The sequence below is a fragment of the Sinohyriopsis cumingii genome, chromosome 12, assembly GCF_028554795.1.
Source record: "Sinohyriopsis cumingii isolate HCF-2022 chromosome 12, ASM2855479v2, whole genome shotgun sequence".
NCBI classification, from domain to species: Eukaryota; Metazoa; Mollusca; class Bivalvia; order Unionida; family Unionidae; genus Sinohyriopsis; species Sinohyriopsis cumingii.
Genome location: NC_142972.1, coordinates 51,880,122 through 51,897,453, shown reverse-complemented (window position 1 = coordinate 51,897,453; position 17,332 = coordinate 51,880,122). Strand labels below are relative to the sequence as shown.

Sequence of the window (17,332 nt, the reverse complement as noted above, 5' to 3'; positions counted from 1 at the left end):
CAACTGCATTGTGTAATGTGACTATTCCATTTTTAAATTTTCAAGATAAAAATACTGCAAGCTCATGATGGAATAATTCTCTCTTTATTTGGCTATCCTAGGTTATGGCATCAACTAATGTCCATCCTACATTGCATGCCAACTCCCACTGTCAACAAGTATTTGTTACAATTCTGAAGTCAGTATTTCAGAGCAGGTTTTCATGAAGCAAGGTATATACATGTGGGCTTGTAATTTCATGGGCAAAGAGTTCATTTGTGTGGATCAAACTTTGCAAATAGGCTAATGTCATCTAGATGAACTCCATAATCTATATATGTAATGATATTAGATTGGTAGACATGCCAGTCAATTATTATCAATTCAAGATGCAAACTTTTATCAAATGATTTCACTCTTTCTTGGGGGAAAAATTTCATCAAACAAATTAAAAAAGAAAAAAAATGGCAATAATTAAACCAAATGTTTTATATCACAGCTTACATCCAAGCCAGTACAAAGGCACAATAAGATCATCACGTCTGTCTGAGCACAGTAAAATATGTAACCTCATATTGTTCACAGCTGGACTCTACTTACTTACTTATAAATGAGTATATACTGTACGCTTGGTTAACTATTAATTTAAACAGTGCCAAATTGATTGCTCTGCCAATGCAGTAAGGTAAGAAGGGTGAATGAAATCAGGCCTACTTGACTCTCATTTTAAGAAAATGAATGATAGCATACCCAAAAGGTATATTTTTTTCACAGTGTCAATTCATTTGTTTTAGAAAATTATGCAAATGTGGAATTGGAAATGATACCTGACTCCGAACAAGGAAAACCAGTTAATTTCCCTTACAAGATTAACTTGAGTGTCTTGCAGAATGAAGTTTCAAATCAAGGTATGTGCAGTTTTCACTTATAACTTTGATTGTAGTATTTGTGACTTCAGCAAAATCAAGTTCATATCATGGTACTTATTATAACCATGTTGGTGATTTTGACAGGAGTGACACCAGGACATGCAGTGCACCAAAAGACAATTTCATAGGTCATGATAAGTATTCAGATTTATTGGTCACAGGTTGTAAAACTCAACAGAGATTGATATTATGGTTTTAGATTATGCATTGATTTATCATGAAAATAAAGCTCATTATCAAATAGTGATACTAAGATGTCTAAAGTATTATGATACATGTATAACTTCTACAGTAACAGCATCAAAATAGTATGTACCTTACTTCTGATCAGAACAAAATACAAGCATGCTTCAGCTGGGTCGACTAAGATTGCTGGCCTCAAGGTACGGAAAAGGGCTCAGACTTACCTGGACAATACATAAACAATTTGACAAATTCACTTATATTCATTTCCTTTTCCTAGCACAGTATTTCAAAAGGTATCCATGCAAGGTACTAAAATTTTCAAACGTTTCAATCATATGTATATGTAGGAATGTATCCTAAGCTTATTAATTGGATAAAGAATTAGATTAATTGGGAAGAGTATTTTTGAGGAGAAAATTGCTAACTTGGGAATTCAACATGACTTTGAAAGTTCTCTTATTGAGACAGGGTCCCATTTTCACCTCATGTGGATCCCTAAAAATCCTGTTTCAAACATTCTCACTCTGTTTGCCTGCCTCTTTATATATATATATATATATATATATATATATATATATATATATATATATATATATATATATATATATGCCTTTTGACAGAACATAGTGTATGATCCTTTATGTAAATCCATTTTGCTGTCCATTGGACTGTCCATTAACTTTTCCTTGCCCACATGATAACTTGCTTATCATTTTCAGTTATAAAACTTTGTGCATTACATGCACTTAGGGAACAGAAATAGCCTATCAGTTGGGTCAAAAGATCAACAATGCTCCGACTGAAATAAGAAATATTGTTTCTGTACACAGATTTCAGATTTTGACAATGTACTGTCACAAAAGTCTGTAGAAGAAAAGAAGCCAATTCATGTTGGGGTTGAATGCCCAAAGTCTGAGGAGTGCTGGAACTTACGGTGTGGAATAGGCCTGTTGATGAGGGTCCAAAGGTCAAAGATCAAGGTCATTGTGGACAAAAAATTAATTTAGTTGAAAAGTTTTTGTTCTATCATGAGGTTTTTGGCCAAACGTTTTGGATGACTCGCACTTAAGGTAAAAAAGAAACTGTTCTATTCTAGAATCTAGAGGTCAGAGGTCATAGCTTTGGTGGATCTAACACATAAATAATGATTTTTGAACATTACACATACTTCTACGAAGATTAAGGTTGTCATACCTTGCCATACATTAGTCAAGTCCATAACTTGGAGGTCAAAGTCTTTAGGAGGAAAAAGGTCATGAGATCAGTGTATCTTGTGATATTTCTGGTGCTCTTGTTTAAAGGTGCAAGTTATCAACAATCAGAAAGCATTAAAATAAACATTTACCAGAGTTTGTTGTTACAGGTGATAGGCTATCAACATAATTGACTCATCATGGGAATATTGAGCTATATTGTTTGTTTTTCAGATTTGAAGTTTTCCTTATACTCAGTAGAAAATATACCTGAAGATACAACATTCTAGTAAGTATCAGAAAACATGTCTTAGTATGTCCAAAAACTTTTTTCATAGGTGGTATATGATACAGTATTGATGATCAATTATTTGCCAAGTACTTTTGCTATCAATTGCATAATTAATTTACTGCAGTCATGAAAATGTATACAATACTTACATAGTATACTGAAAGTGTTTCAGTGAAATGTGATCAAGTTGTACATCATTCTTATATCAAATAGCCAGGCCAGTACAGAGTCGGTGCAGTACATAGAGATCCTGACCACAAGAAATGTCATTAAATTTGAATCTATAATTTGATTTCTCTAAAACTTATCAGACATGAAATAACATGAATATAAAGCATGCATACTTTCAACATAACAATTTGATAAACATTAATTTAAATCACTATATATATTTTAAACATTTTCTTGCTATATTGATATTAAAAAAGTATGCTTTGAAAGGTCTTTATGTTGTATATGTGGAATCAAATTATGAAATGGAATGTTTGTGTGACATGATATTTAATGAGTAATCTACAGCCAGTAACAGTTTTTAAAAATATAACTTACTAATAAAATATAGTATTAATGTGAAGACTAGCCTATGCAGTTTTATATTATAGAACTGAACTACCACTACTACTACTACTACTACTACCAGTAGTAATGACAATAATGATAATAAAACAAAAAGCAACTTTTATCATCAACATTGTCATACAGTGACAATTACTATTTATACCTGCTCTGTCTGTGCGAGGCATGTTAATGCAAGAACTCCACATAAATATATAATAATAACAATTGTAATATTTATTGTGAAGGCAAATTTCCATGAAAACTTTGTTCATTTAAAAAATATAATTAATTCACAAGCTAAAATTCAAAGTCAATATATATTTTTTCTTTAAGTTGGTCACTTAAAGCAATAGATATCAACAGTTCTGTTCAAAAAGGTATGCTTAATGTTCAGATCACTGGTCATCACTTAGACAAGGAATAATGCATTGAGCAGCAGAGAGGGTGAACAGACCACTTAAGGGAGTGGTCACCCTTGTGTTTGACCAAAAAAAAATAGTGACCCTTCATAGAGGTCAATACCACGTCTACGATTATTGTTTGTCCCAAACAGAATTGTAGACGCCCCCTCTCTGCTGCTATTAATTAAAAAATTGTTATATTAAAAATAATGATACATCCAGAATCTCATACTGCAAGAACAGCACGAGAACGATTAGAAGCAATTAAAAAATTTCTTCCCGTGCGAGACTCATTTAGAAAAAATCTGCAAGCGCAGCAAGAAGCACAAGTTGAGTACGAAGAAGAAACTAAAAAACTATTTAAGCCCGTCACTGCAGCTACTGAGAAAGTTACGACAGTCATCAAAGAGGATCTTCTTCCGGTATCAGAAAAAATAGCAAGAAGAACTAAACAGGCAAAGAAGATTTTACGAGACCTTCCAACTGACATAGCTGCAGCTCAACCTCCACATGTTGGTGAGGAAATACTTGAAGGTATTGGAGAACTTCGTACTGAAGTCGCTGATGTGAGAAAAAAATTGCATCTATATCCAAATCAGCAGGAGAAAGCTTAAAATTAATTGCAAGATTTAACGAAGGAGTTGTTGAAGATATTAGAAATACTGAAAGAGAGAAATTACCTAAGATGATATTAGATAATATATCTGATAAATCTAATTTTTTAACAGCTCCTCTTCATAAAACAACAAATGATGATAATTTCATTAAATGGATATATCGCGTATATTACAACAAAAAACAAGCTAGAGGTCAAGAATTTAAAAGACTTAATGAAGAAGTAAAAAGACTTTACAGAGAGAGACGGGAACAACCAGAACAAGGAGAGTCCTTCCAGTATCAGCTTCCTCCACCTCTGCAACAAATAGAACAACAGCAATTGATGTTGAAACCATCTAGAGAGAAAAGGAGGCTGATGGCAAAGGAAATGAAACGAAAAGCAGAAGAAAAATGGAAACAAGAAGAAGAAATATTTAGAGATATAGAAACTAAACAACAGGAGAAATTACGTTCACTGGGTAAAGAAAGAGATCCTGATGATGATCCTCCGAGCGCTGTTGGAAGTGGTTTTCTGACTACATCGGAAGAAAACAATTTTGTTTGTCCTGATAATATCATCAATGACGTGTCACGGTTAGAAGTTCTCATAGGAGGAAAACGAGCTGGAAATAATTCACCAGAAATAACCAATGAAGCAGCTGATATTTGTCGGCGACTATTTCAAGGTGGTATCATGGATATCGGCATTTACCGAGAACTTATCGATGAGCTCGTTGATGACTAGTTGTTAGATAAATGGTAAATAAAAATAAGATGATAATACATAATAATCATCGCAAACCTGTACAGGTCAGAGCGGTAAACTCACGATTACCAATCTATAGTGTTATTTACGGAGATGGACTTGGTGATGTCATTCGGGGATTATTCACGAGGATAGCTCCCAAAGTAGCACCTGTTGCAAAACAATTATCGATGAAAGCTATTGATATTGTTCGTGATAAAGCTCCTGGTGCAATTGTCAATGTTGCTGGTAAGGCGTTCTCGGCGATCAAAGAAAGATTAGCACGATTATTGCGACGAAAACAACAATCACCGGTGAAACTGGCAAGTACTGAGGTGATGCCCGCAGACGTAAGTAAAATAATAAATCAGGCTGCAAATCAAAAACTAGCGGCGATATCTGAAGAAGCAGAAAAAAATATAACAGCAAATTTAATAGCAGGAAGCGGTCTTCGTCGACGATGATCATCATTTGAAAAATGGTAACTATAATAAAAATGTTCAGGCGCGAATCAGACCCAGCATTTGATATGGAGGCACCTGTCCTTAAGTACGAATCTATACGTGATTATCAGTTTTATTCTTATGACGCAAGACAACCAAATCAGCGGGGGAGAATCGAATTACAGGTTCATGATACAAGTAGATATTTCTTGCCCGCTGAAGCGTTTATTGAAGTAGAAGGTAGACTTGTAACGAATGTTGTAGCTAATACGCCATATGGTGCCAATTTGCGTGTTGGTTTTGTCAACAACGGGATCATGGCATTATTTAGTGGCGCCACATATATGATTGATGGAAAAAATATTGAATCAATTCAGAATGATGTCGACGTTGCTACAACAATAATTGGTCTAGCGAGATATTCTGACGACTTTACAAGATCAGCTGGTCCAACAATGATGTTTGCTAAGGATATTACCAACAACGCTGATCATGTTCAGTATACCAAAATACGAACACCACAAAATACTGCAGTTAATCCACAACCAGTTGATTTTGAGCACGCAGACAGACCAGGTGCTGATTTTGATATTATAGGAAGCGTTAATGCGACTTAAAACCTGGGATTTGCAACACGCCGAGCAGCGCTGTCGGGAGATAATATAAATTTTTCCTGTGCAATTCCATTATCTCACATCTTTGGATTTTGCAGAAATGTTAGAAAAGTCATCTTTGGAGCTAAACACACAATTGTGCTCGTAAGAAAAGGTGATGATAATGATGCAATCTGGCGAGGTGCTGGTGTTGCTGATGGTAAAGTAAATATATCAAAACTTTCACTGTGGATGCCAGTAATGACTCCATCTATTACTGAGGAACAAAAATTACTTTCTTTTATGGATCAAGGCGGTAAATCATTGCTATCATGGTTAACAGTAACCACAGATGCTGCTCAAAGCAATATTAATGGTTTATTTACATGGCATATAGCATCACAACAGGGTGTTTCTGCACCGCGACATATTTTTATTGCACTGCAAAATATTGACCGGATAAATGATCAAGAACAATCACATATGATATTTGATAACCTTGGAGTTAATGAAGTTTTCTTACGGATAAATGGACATCAAGAACCAGCCGAGGATATATTGTTAAATTTTGATCAAAATCATGTAGCGCGCGCATATCATCATTTAATGTCATTCATGGGACGTGATCAAAATATAGATACCGGTTTGCAAATATCACAATTAGATTTTACAGGTCTATATCCGATTTATTATTTTTCACTAGAACATCTTGATTTATCCAAACAATCTGTTGTTGATATACACTTTCGAGCTCATGTTACTAACCCACCAGGTGCTGGTGCCTTCTACAGAGTGATCGCGGTCGTACTTAGCGACAAAGCCATGTTACTTGAAGGTGGTAGTGGTCGAATGAGAGTTGTTGATGCACCAGTGGAAAATCTTTAATTATTTAGAAAAATATATTTTATATAAAAATGTCGTACAGTCATGTTAATGTTACTCTGACTCCCGGTCAGGTAAAAAAGCTTCAATCAAAAACCGCCAACAAATGCGGAACTAAAATATCACTAAAACGAGATCAGATTAGTGGTGGTCCAAACAAATTATCGTTGACAAATAATCAGATTAAACATTTCAATAAAGCCCTGGAATCAAAAACTGGAGTTCAATTTCATCTTTCCCCGAGCGCCATCAAAGACATGTTTAAAACCGGTGGTATATTTCCACTTCTCGCGGCCATTCCGGCATTAATAGCTGCAGCTGCTCCAGCCGTAGCAAAAGCAGCCGCGTTAGGTGCTGTTGGAACAGCTGCTGGAATGGCACTAAAGAAAGCAACGGGGCGAGGATACAAAAAAAAGGGACGCGGCTTAAGATTACCGGGATCTCGTTGGGGGAGAGGCCTAAGGCTTCCAGGATCACTTCGTTAGACGTTCCAGCATCAAATTTTGATTTACTTAATGCCGCTAAAAAATTAAAAATAAAAGCCTTTAGAGGTGTTTTTATGCGAGATCAATTACCGAAACAACCAAACAAACTCGAAACAGGTATCATTAATCTTGACGAACGTTCCGGACCCGGTACTCATTGGGTATCATACGCGGTTGATCCACGTGGAATTGTTTATTTTGATTCGTACGGGTTAGCTCCACCTGTTGAATTTATCAAGTATGTCGCACCACTTCACGCAACAACCTCTGGTTGTAGAGTTTGGTATTCAACGCTACCCACACAAACAATGACAGATCCGCCAATATGCGGCCGTGAAGTAATTAATGTACTCGACGCTATATCAAAATCATCCAGGCCGCCACATAAAGTCGTGCACGATTATACAAGCAACCGATTTGTTGCGCGTAAGGCATTTTAAACAGATCTTAGATTTTTATATAATGGTTGATATTTACGGAAGATCTTCTTCACGCGTTAAGAAAAAGCCCGGCGACGTTGATCTGTCGAAGTATGCGACTAAGGATGACCTCGCTGATATTATTTCCGCTCATGTTGAGTTCACCCGTCATTGTGTCACCGGTGTTTTTCATACGATTAGCAACGCTTTTTGTAATTTCATTTCTAATTGTTGCAAACGATATACTTGAATCTCTGATTTTGCCGTTGTCAGTAAACACGGGAATATTATCCGTAACTGCACCAAGTACTCGCCGAACTATATCATCCCATTTGATATTGCTGGTTTTTAGTTTACCATGTTGATCCTGAAAAATAACAACCTCATCTGGGATATATTTTGCTCCATTATAATAATATTATTTGTTTAAATCATTGTTTGTCTGAAATCTTGATATATAATCCTCCACGGATTTTATAGCGTTTTCACCGCTATTATTTTTTTTGTCATAATATCTTTTAAGTTCTCTGAACCGTTTTCCGCCGCACTTTCCACATAATTCTGTTTTTCCTCGCACTCCAATACCACACCGCAGACATGGTATTGGTCCTAGACTTCCTCGTCGTATGTTTTGTGAGTGCATCCAACAAAATTCCTTTCTGCAGGATTTGTTGCATCGATTTATTGAGCCGATCATCAACCATCTGCATTGAGACATTGTATATATAATATTTTTTATTTTAAATATTTGTTTTAATTATATGAACGAGTTTGAGAGATTATCCCAAACTAGGCCTGTTAAATATAAATTCAACCTTGACAGATTATCTTCTGACTTGCCAGTGCGAGATTTGGTTGATCCGAAAAATAAAAGTTTGATCTCGAAAATTCACGACGCCAAGAAAGAATTCTACACGGATGGTGCATCTCATACATGGTCAACGTTCAAGATCATACGCCTTGACGGAGTCAAGAAAGCTGACAAAGTCAGTGTCGACAAAGTCACGGACGCCACAATGAACGACAAGCGAGCGGCAACTATCATTAACTACATCGCTGAATACGAGGGCAATCAAAAATATTTCTTCAGAGTAAAATTTATTGTATTAACAGAAACAGGTAGTTGGATTATCCGTGACAAATATGATCCTGTCCTTGGCAATAATAAAACTGTCATATTAAGTAAAAATTCCAGACCGGGTCTACTGACGGGTATTGACAAACCGTATTATGAGCGAGCATATCCTGTAACAGCGGTTATTTATGGAATTTATGAGATAAATAAAAAACCCAACGTTGATAAACTAGCGCCGATGAAATTTTCAAGGTTAAATTGTGTAGCCGAACGAGTAATAGAACACTTTACAAACGCGATGCGTGGAAATGGATTAACTGATTTAAGGCGTGAAAAAATAAACTCGTGGGCTGATTCAGTTAAGGATACCGGTGCTACAATAAAAGATGTTGCTGAGTTAGGAAAAATATTAAAATTTCCAATAACCGTAGCGACAATAACGAGAGAAGTACTGTACCAATCGAAATATAAATCGAAGGGAGCTCCAATAAATATTATCGATCATAACGCGCACGCATGGACTAACGCAGTAACAATATTTCCACGTGATCGAACTGTTAGATTTTACCCCACAGATATGGGGGGAGGTATGTTTGATTTTATTAAAGAAATAAGTAAAAACGATCCTGTATCGGTATGGTTATTTAAAAGTAATGAGGAAGGTGAATTTGATCAGTTTGTCAAACCAAACGGTGAAATATATCGAACAGAATCCCTCCATGACGAGATGAAAAATCTCGCGACGTTTTTACAGTGCAAGCACGCGGAAAATACTGACAAATTACTAACTAATTGTTTTACCGTTCCATCTGTTGCGGCTCATTTCGCCAGAGAAAGAAATTCATGGAAACCAACACGATTTGATTTACTCGAGGACGTACGCGCAAGTTGCGTCGAATATGGACATGGCGGATTATGGAATACCAAATACAACTACAATGATGTTATTTCGGTTGATATGGTTGCATGTTATCCAGGAAGTTTTCTGGGATACGGAGATTGTTCTGTGTACTTTGAAAGATTTGGTCACCCTACAAACGAGATGACGCGAGTGGCAATTAATGGACCATTACCTGATTTTGATCTGACTGGATTCGCCTGTATTGAATCATTCGAATTTAACGAAAATCTTCACAAGATTTGTTATGTTTGGTTTGGTAGACATTTTTGTGAAAAACGTTGGGCACCTATAGTTTTGTTGCGATATATGCTAGATTGTATGATACTGACATCGTTGGTGGTCAGTGAGGCAATTATATCATATCATGCACAGACCAAAGTTTGGTTGCCCATGTCAGATTCTGAAGTTATTAGCGAGTTTAAGGAAAAATATCCTGATGTTTCCGAAGATGATATTCCTAATAAACTCAAAACCGCAAAAGATCTCGGTAGAAAAATTATAGGTAAATTTACTCAAGGTGGTGCATATGATTATAAAAGACATCACGCACGATTAATTTTAGATGATGCCGAGTACGATTTTATAATCGCTGACACAACAGCGAAAAATATATTTGTAAATCGAGAAAGTGTTTATTTATCCGACGGAACAAAATTGGGTACGATCGTTAGTTACATAAATGACGTATCCCCGCAATATACTCATCTAAGATCTTCCATGTTGGCTTATGTTTCTATAAATTTATTATCGATGATTAATAGATTTCCTGAGACCGCAGTCAGAGTCGCAACAGATTCGTTTTATATTTCGAGTAAATATTTAGAACCTGTTATGAAATTTACAAGTAATGATGAACGATGGGGTTCGTGGAGAATAAAAAAGGAACTATTACACAATTATGCAGAATCAGCAGATGTTCCAATGAGAGATTTTTATCGTAAGGGTAATAAAATATCAGAAATGTCGAAAGCACCATCGTTGAGTGATCCAATAACCAGATATAAGACAGTATATCTCAATGGACCTGGTGGATGCGGAAAAACAACTCGAACGATTAATGTTTTTAGAAATTCAGATATAATCGTGCTGACACCCACACATAGACTTGCACGTGAGATGAAACAGCGGCAAGTACAATCGTGTACGTATCATAGTTTCTTTCGGTGGCGCGGAGATACATGGACTCCTGAACGGATGGGAGAAAAATATATACCTAAAATAATTATTTGGGATGAGATATGCACGGTCTCATTGGATACATTAAAAAAGTTTCTTGATTGGTTGTTGACGAAAAATACCGCTATAATAATGTGTGGCGATCATGGTCAACCGCCGCCTTTTGTTGGACCATCTCCACATGATTGGTTAAAAAATTTCGTTGATTATTACGAAGAAATAGATGATGATCATAGAGCTCTTGATGCAAATTTGAGGGAGTTTAAAAAATTAATCAGATTACAATCAAACAAAATTCAGTGTGAAATAATACGTGGAGTGATCTCAGAGACATCAATGAGTGATTTTTTGAAATTATGGAGACCCACCGATTTGATCGTAGCAAGTAGAAAAATAATCAGAGACGCTTTACAACAGCAGTTATTTCAACTACATAAAGAAAAACACTCAGAATTACCCGTACCGTTGTGTTATAGACCATCAGATACACGAAAACAGAATATTAATGTTGATATTCCAGGACCCTTGACAGAGTCAAGGAAACAGGATCTCGTATTAAATGATATTGTCGCCGTTGATATCGGTGTGGTCGAAGATGCATTACACGCTGACAAATCTCCATGGGTGTTGGGATACGCTATGACAATCCACTCGTCTCATGGATTAACTATTTCTGACACACGAGTCTGGATTGTAGACGATCGCATCGAGTGGTCAAATTTAGTTTATTTAGCGGTATCGAGGGTCAGAAATATATCTCAATTACGTAGAATCATAATTCCTGAAATCGTTGATAAATTTAACATCATCGATGATGATATAATAAGAAAAAAATTAATCGGATACAAACAATCTGATAAAAAAAATAAACACGACTTTGATCTTGATGTTGAATTTATTATTGAGTTAAAACAGCAGCAGAACAATCATTGCGCAAGTTGTAATTGTATAATGTTATGGCGGTATTCGAGTAATGATTCAAGACAATTTACCGTAGATAGAAAAGATAATAGTCGCGGTCATACACGAGAAAATACCATGTTGACCTGTCTTGAGTGTAATCGACGTCGGGGTGCAGGCACCCTTAGCGCTAGTGCTAGTTAAGTGATCGCGGTGGTAGTTGTGTATCCGCGGGAATTATTTGTAGTTGTTCACGTGTAAATCCACGTTGAGGAGCGGCCAAATCTAATCTGTAGATTGCAGGTCTGGAAACGCCTGCGTTTCTCCCAGTGGATCTTGTCACGGTAGATATTTTGTGTGTGGTAACACTCCAAATAGGATCAGTCGCTCTTCGTTTACCACCTTCAAGTTCACCAGGCTCATATAAATATCTGACTGTGACATCACCTAATATTTTTTGTTTTCCAACATCTTTTCGTTGTGTTGGTATATTTATTTTTGTAATTGCATTAATGGGTTTCATGTTAGTTGTTCGTGTGATCTCATTATTTAATGCAGCTATCACGCTTGGTAATCTTGCCACCCACTCGCGAGATCTTTTATCCTGAATAAATTCCCTCGCGTATTGATATCCAAATAACCGCTCAGCAAGTGTTCGATTAAATCGCTCAACAATTGCTTGATCACGATGAATTGCAGTATGACCTCGTCGTATTTTGGTATTATGTCGTTTCATCAGCGATGATACTGGACCAAGAAATTCCTTAGCAGGATCAACCTGTAGTAGCTGTGGCCATTGCAGACCACCTTGTGGTCCGAGTCCTCGTTGATAAATTCGTTCAAACGCATCAGCTACTTCAGATGATGTTTTCGCTGATAGCGGCTCTGCTTCTTTGTATCTACTTGCAACATCAACTACGGTTAGCGCGTATTTGTACGTTTTTCTACGCACAGTATCATGCGGTAAAAACAGAATATCAGCTTGATGAACTTCATTAGGAACACTGACATCGAAATACGCGTACTGAATTCGTTTAGGACGTGGTAGATAAATTTGCCATATTGCCTGTTTGGATAACCACGCGCTAGCAGTAGAATGTTTAACCACTGCTGCATCAGCGAGTTTACCAATTGCTGCTTTGCCTCTCCAGTATCCTCTTGGTGAATAATAAATTAATTCCATTATTAATTACCAGCCCCAAGCGCTAATTTACCTTTCATCGAGGATCTTACTAACCAATTAGCTAATGATTCTCTAATATTTTTATTTTTTATAGAATTTAATGCATGAATTAATTTCACATCTGCAATATGCCTATCTTGTAGATTTTGACTTTTATAAGCTACATCATGAACATGACAAGCTCGATCAATAGCGTTTATTGGTTCCTCGCCTGGTTTTGGCTGATCTTGATTATCGAGCCTGATATCAAGTCTGGTACCAGGACCGCAATAATTATATCCCGGTAGATGTTTTTCTCCACTGTATTTAGCCCATGGAGCACCTGGAAACTTTGACATCAAATTAGCAATATCACCACCGCGCTTATTAGGTAAAAATGAAAATTTCTTTCTACCGCATATAGAACATTTTCCACCGTATGCTATTTTTTTATTTTTTGTTATAACCGTAGCTAAATCAGTGGTTGGAGTTTTAACTTTACAGCGTAAACAATATAGATTCATGTTATAACATATATGGATATAATTGATTTCTCAGCAACAAGAAAACGAGAGCCAGTTAAGCATCATCCTGCGCTACCGAACTCCATCAGAATGATTATCATAGGACCATCTGGATCGGGTAAGACGCAATTATTACTTAATCTGATAATGAGATGGTTGAAATGGGATAAATTGTATTTAGTAGCACCATCCGCTGATGATCAACGATGTTATGATGTACTTAAAGATTTCAATGAAAACACGCGATTACTGGATGAAGATAATGATGTTGTAGAGTTTATAACCGATATTAATGAAGCACCATCCGTAGATTCCATAGACGGATTTATTAATAATTTAGTTGTATACGACGATGTGATGCTAGATAAACAATCAAATCCAGCTAGGATTTTTTCCCGAGGGAGACATAAAAATACAGACGTGATCTATGTTACTCAACGATATACACAAATTCCGCAGGTGATCAGAGACAACTGCAACATTTTAGTTGTGTTTAATGGCGTAGACACACACACGTTGCGAAATATTCATCAAACTTGGTGCAGCGGTGACATGGATATAATTAAATTCAAAAATTTCTTCTCACAAGCGCAAGCTAATCCACATGGATTTATAACAATAAATTTACATGATCCAAGAACAAGATATCGTGTGGGTCTTGATAAAATATTTGGGTAACAGGGGTGATGATAAAATTAAATTAAATTAAACAGATATCATTAATATAATGAACAACTGTGCGTGGCTGTGTCAAGGAACCACTAACAAATGTAATAAAAAATGCCGTGGAGAATATTGCAAGAAACATAATTATCTTATAAAGAAAAATCTTCATGCTGGTCCACGAAGTTGTGTTGGTTGTAACAACGGCGTTAGAGGATTATATCAGATTTGCAAAAATTGCGGTGGAGATCGATACAGAAGTTTGATGATATATTATAAACACAGAAAGAACATAAATCCAAAAATAGAAAAACCACCATCAGAACTTGAATATTACTTGAAACATAGAACAAATAAAGATGAAACAGATGAAGATGAAACAGATGAAGATTCCCATGATTCAGATGAAAAGAAAAATATTCATCAAACTTAAAATTTCTTTACAACATGGATAGCAGCAGAGAGGGGGCGTCTACAATTCTGTTTGGGACAAACAATAATCGTAGACGTGGTATTGACCTCTATGAAGGGTCACTATTTTTTTTTTGGTCAAACACAAGGGTGACCACTCCCTTAAGTGGTCTGTTCACCCTCTCTGCTGCTCATTGCATCTGCACCATCTTCACTAGCCAAGGTTCCAATATGATAAACATATGTACACCTAGGCAGATCGAAGAGATATATTGGAGCTTTGTTCTAGCAACATCTATTGGATTTCATGAGTTGCCTCCCTTAGTATGTAATGCCAACTAACCAATAGTGTGGTGCATTGTACATCAACCAAAAATGGCAGAGGAAATTGACCTAAAAAGGATGCTTTTTAGGTTTAACACAAAAGTATGACTATGTACCAGAGGGAAGCCCATTACAGGTCTATTTGAGTGAAAGGTATTTGTGCAAACATGGACCAGCATTGGAAAAGTGCTTATTTATCAGTCCATTCAAGTTGTGTGCTACCCTTGTCTCACTCATGTAGGAAGAGTTTTCATATTTGAACAACTTAATTTTGATTGGATGTTGTGGCTTGCCACCTCATGCATTGAAATCCACAGATCCAAAGCACAGAAATATTTGCTCAAATAGCCAAGGTGTAGATAAGGTTTATCACATCAGAACTTTAGCTAGCGTAGATGCATCTGCATAGGACTAAATTATTTTAGTCATGATCGCACCTACACAGAAATTAATTCACATCTACACACAGGACTGAATTATGCATACCTTCACAGGACTTAATTATGCATACCAGTACAGAGGACTGAATTAATCATACCTACACAGGACTAAATTATGCATTCCTACACAGGACTGACATATGTATACACATTGGGAATAATGCATGTTTTCACAGGAATTTTAATTGTGCATGCCCACAGAGGACCAACATTGCAATCCACACATTAGGAATGTACAGCCACACATTAGGAATGTACAGCCACACATTAGAGATGTACAGCCACACAAGACTTTATACATTTTTGGCTCCACACAGAAAAGGTTAGATATTTTTTACATTTATTACAGATCTTACTTGTTTGCCTGGTCTACATTGGTGATTTGACATTATTATTATTATTATTATTATTATGTACAGTGCATGCTCAGTCATTTAAGAACATCATCATCAGCAAGGTACAGAGCCTGCAGTCCACTGGGGAACATTGTCAGTGTACAAGGTGTTCACAATGTGTGACATGGTCTGAAGAGTTCTACAGCAGTAGGAAGAGTTAGTCACCTGGCCCCATTGGACAGGGTTGACTGCACAATGACCCTGTCCTATCTGAAGGTGGTTCAATGTGGTCACCAGATGATGTGGAAAGTTGAAGCCTAGAGGGCAGACAGATGGCTTTGAGAGAGTGGTCTGCAACATCTGTTGAAGACCACTCGACACTCCATGCTGAAATAGCTGTCATATCTGGCAACAAACCTAACCATATTGGGCATCTCGAAGTCAAACAGACTGCTGGATGTGAGGTGATGTCCATTCATAGTGGAAGTTTCTCACTGGCAAATACCTTAGCCAACACGTTTGTGGTTACTTCCTGGTGACGCAGATGTGGAGAGGAATGTTGCTGAGTACCGGCAGCCATGGTAAAGAAGTAGGACTTAGTGTTCCAGAGATTATGCTCATTATTGTGTTGAGCTGGACATCAATTAACTTGTGTGGGATGATTGACCCCAGACAAGTATGCAATACCTGGCTGTCAAATAACAGAGGGCCAGTGCTGATGTCTTTAGTGTCTGAGCACTAGCACCCCAGGTTGAGCAAGCTAGTTTGCAGAGTAGATTGTTTCAAGTGCTAAGATTTGCTGCAGTTTTCTTCAGGTTGTTGTAGAATGTCAGTGATCTGTCCAGAGTCACACCAAGGTATGTTGGTGTTGGGTTGTGTTTTATTTGCTGCCCACTGAGGAGGATGCAAAGCTCATGGTTTGCATTTGAATTGTTAAGAAGTAAGATGCTGTAGACTGTCTTTGTTGCACTTTTCTGTAGACACCATTTCTTGAAGAAGTCTGCCATATCCTCCAGGTCCTAATGTTCAGTACCCCATCAAGCTCAGCAAATGAGTGACTTTGGGTCCTGAGAGCAATGTCATCTGCTTACATGAACTTGTGAGACTGTGTTAAAGGTAAGTCATTGATTTAAGGTACTGGAGTGCCTGATTGTCCAGAGAATTGGTCCTGACTTGGAAAATATCATAACTGTTGAGCAGGCAGGCTTCAGGCATGCCCATAGCACTTATGATTAAGTCCTTGTCCTGACTACATTTGCTGAAAAGGAGTTTCAGAGGAACCTGAAAACTGGAGTTGTTTTTCTGGATCTAACAGTGGCATATGACAAGACATGCAGGGCTGCTGTTGAAAATTTCCAGAGTATAGCCATGCTGGATAGTTGAGACCATTGAACTGCTCCTTCGTAACAGGTGCTTCAGAGTGTACATTAGAGAGAGCTCCAGTTCATTGAGGCATCAGATTAATGGACTCCCACAAGGGTCTGTTCTTTCACCAAGTTTGTTCAATGTCTATATCAATGACTTACCTGTAATACAGTCATGCAGATTCATGTATTTGGCATTAAGTATCAAGACACAATCTGTGTTGACACAGGCAACACCCTACTACACTAGGCAACTAAGCTAGCAAGTCAGTTATTCCATTCATCCCTATCTACAAGGTCCCAGAATTTGTATTAAAAAAACAAATAATACTGTGTTCACATATTGGAATCATAT

At 36.9% G+C, this 17,332-nt stretch overlaps 1 protein-coding gene across 5 annotated transcripts in view; it reads left to right on the top strand.

Annotated features, from left to right (window-relative positions):
* Positions 1-17,332, top strand: part of LOC149786436 (tyrosine-protein phosphatase 10D-like) — a 405,711-nt gene that overhangs the window by 109,767 nt on the left and 278,612 nt on the right. For all 5 annotated transcript variants that reach the window (XM_089976880.1, XM_089976878.1, XM_089976879.1 and 2 more), the window contains exons 16-17: positions 774-887; positions 2,522-2,576. In XM_089976880.1, coding sequence (XP_089833006.1) covers positions 774-887; positions 2,522-2,576 — 169 coding nt within the window. The remainder of the gene's footprint in view (positions 1-773; positions 888-2,521; positions 2,577-17,332) is intronic.